The 2,473-nt window shown below is 53.7% G+C and overlaps 1 protein-coding gene across 1 annotated transcript in view; it reads left to right on the top strand.

The window, feature by feature from the left end:
- Positions 1-1,115: 1,115 nt before the first annotated feature.
- The window catches only part of grm7 (glutamate metabotropic receptor 7), a gene marked incomplete at both ends in the record, with an annotated part of 298,362 nt that continues 297,004 nt past the window's right edge, over positions 1,116-2,473 (top strand). Inside the window, 2 exons of the mRNA XM_083660993.1 lie at positions 1,116-1,232; positions 1,889-2,302. Coding sequence (XP_083517119.1) covers positions 1,116-1,232; positions 1,889-2,302 — 531 coding nt within the window. The remainder of the gene's footprint in view (positions 1,233-1,888; positions 2,303-2,473) is intronic.

The raw sequence follows: 2,473 nt of genomic DNA, 5'->3' as shown, positions 1-2,473 counted from the left end.
GAGATAGGTGGAGAGAGCGGGAAGATATGCCTGTAGGTTGAGCGGGGGGGAGAGAGAGAGAGAGAGAGAGGTGAAGACAGAGCGAGAGAGAGAGAGAGAGAGAGAGAGAGAGGTGAAGACAGAGCGAGCGAGAGGGAGAGGGAGAGAGAGGTGGATAGAGAGTGAGCACAGCAGGGAATCAGTGTTGTAGCAGCTTTGTGAGGAGGAGAAAGAGGAGCTCGCGGAGACGGTGAACAGAAAACAAAGATAGCTGCACTTTGTTTGGTCCAGACAGACCGACAGGTGCCTGCGCAGGGAGACAGACAGACGGACGGACGGACGGACAGACACGTGCCTGAGCGGACAGACAGACAGACAGACAGACAGACAGACAGACAGGTGCCTGAGAGCAGAGCCGGCGGGACCACGAGCCTGTCGCACACGGCGTGGCGCGCACTTCTTGGATGTATTTCGTGGACTCACCACCTCGCGTGCGGCGTTGACGCGTCGTGCGCTTGGCTTTTCCATTCACATTTTGGGCACGAGCTGCAGAAAACTACTATAGGAAGCGGCTACCGTGCATTTGTCTCGGTTTATTTGTGGATCTTTTGTGACATCAGTGCCGACTCCGAGCGGGGGCTGCTCGCTTACATTCACACCTCCAAAGGCGGAACCCCGGGATTTAGGAGTTAATATCGGGAGTGTTTCTTCATTCTTGCGTCGTGTTTTTATGGACGACGGGCTCGTGTTTCTCTTTCTCTTAAATGATTGGAATGGCAGCGCGTGCAACAAGCGACCGTGGCCGCAGCGTGCAGCAGCAGCAGCCCTGCGCACACGTACTCTTCAGACGGATAACGCATGGTGCATCAGTCGGTGTGTGTTTTGAGTGAGTGTGTGTGCGTGCGCGTGTTTGTTTGTGTGTGTGCTTGTGAGGGGACTAACACCTGCGGGATTACAGTACCACCTGCCTGTGTGTGTTTTTCGGATGAGAAACGGGCTGTTTTGTCCGCCGGCTCGAGGACAGGACAGGGATGGAGAGGTGGTGAAACTCTCCTAAAAGTGCCTTGCTCGTAGGCTACCTACCGTGCAGCGGGCAGACAGACGCTCCTCCAGGGGGCCGCTTCACAGAGCGCATCATGGGGGGCATCACGCACTGCGACCATCTCCCCCAACTCAAAGCTCCTGGCTTCACGCTCCTCCGGCTGCTGTGGATGCTGATGCTCCAAGCCTTTCTGGACCTGGCCGGCTCCCAGGTGCTGAGATGTAGCCTATAGCTAAGCTACCCTGTTCAGTAGAAACCAGGGGTTCGGGGACCATCAGAGGTCCTGGAAGGGGTTCGCCAGCAAATTAATGACATGTTAAACTTGTCATTAACTTCTGTGAACACAATAATTAGAGGATGTATCCGAGTGTTTGATCATAGTCTCTGTTCTCTCTACCTACAATAGCTACAGATAGTCATGACATTCTGGGGCAAAATCATATCTTGACTGTAAAACATTCTCAGATTTTGGGTCAGAGGTCAAATCGAATCAAATTTGGGGGTCCGTGGTGGATCCAGTGTGGACTAAATGAGGGGTCCTGGTGGACATGAAAAAAAGTTTGAGAATCACTGTTACACTGTGTACAGTAGTATTAACAGTGGATATGAGTATGCAAGATATGCATAATGCATAGTAGTACTGTAGGGTATGAACAGCATTGAATGGACAGTATATGAACATAGTGGTAGGCTATGAATGAATATGCTAAGTAGCCGATATACATAGAACTGTAAGCGTGTGCTAAGATGAATGACAGGACGAACAGTGAAGATATATACAGCATAGCCTACAGTGTAGTATTATAAACAGTATATATAAACAGTATAGATGACCATCAATGGCTTTCTATTCTATTGTCTATCTAGGAGATTTATGCACCGCACTCGATCCGGGTGGAGGGCGACGTGACGCTGGGCGGGCTGTTCCCCGTGCACGCGCGGGGCGCCCCGGGGATGCCGTGCGGGGACATCAAGAAGGAGAACGGCATCCACCGCCTGGAGGCCATGATGTACGCCCTGGACCAGATCAACGCCGACGAGGAGCTGCTGCCCAACGTGACGCTGGGCGCCCGCGTGCTCGACACCTGCTCGCGGGACACCTACGCCCTGGAGCAGTCCCTCACCTTCGTGCAGGCACTCATCCAGAAGGACACGTCCGACGTCCGCTGCACCAACGGGGAGCCGCCCGTCTTCGTCAAGCCCGAGAAGGTGGTGGGCGTCATCGGCGCCTCCGCCAGCTCCGTCAGCATCATGGTGGCCAACATACTGCGCCTCTTTCAGGTAAGGCCCCGCAGTGGGAGGTAACGCCAGTTAACGCTCTCTGTCGCTCGCTCTCTCTCTCTCTCGCTCTCTCTCTCTCTCTCACACACACACACACACACACTTCCCACTCCCTCTCTCAATACGCTAGGCTAGCATGCTCCAAATCTGATCTCTCTCTCTCTTGCTCTC

This window comes from Poromitra crassiceps (assembly GCF_964638095.1).
Source record: "Poromitra crassiceps genome assembly, chromosome: 25".
NCBI classification, from domain to species: domain Eukaryota; kingdom Metazoa; phylum Chordata; class Actinopteri; order Beryciformes; family Melamphaidae; genus Poromitra; species Poromitra crassiceps.
Note: the sequence above shows the minus strand (reverse complement) of the source record. Positions and strands in the feature narration are given on the sequence as shown.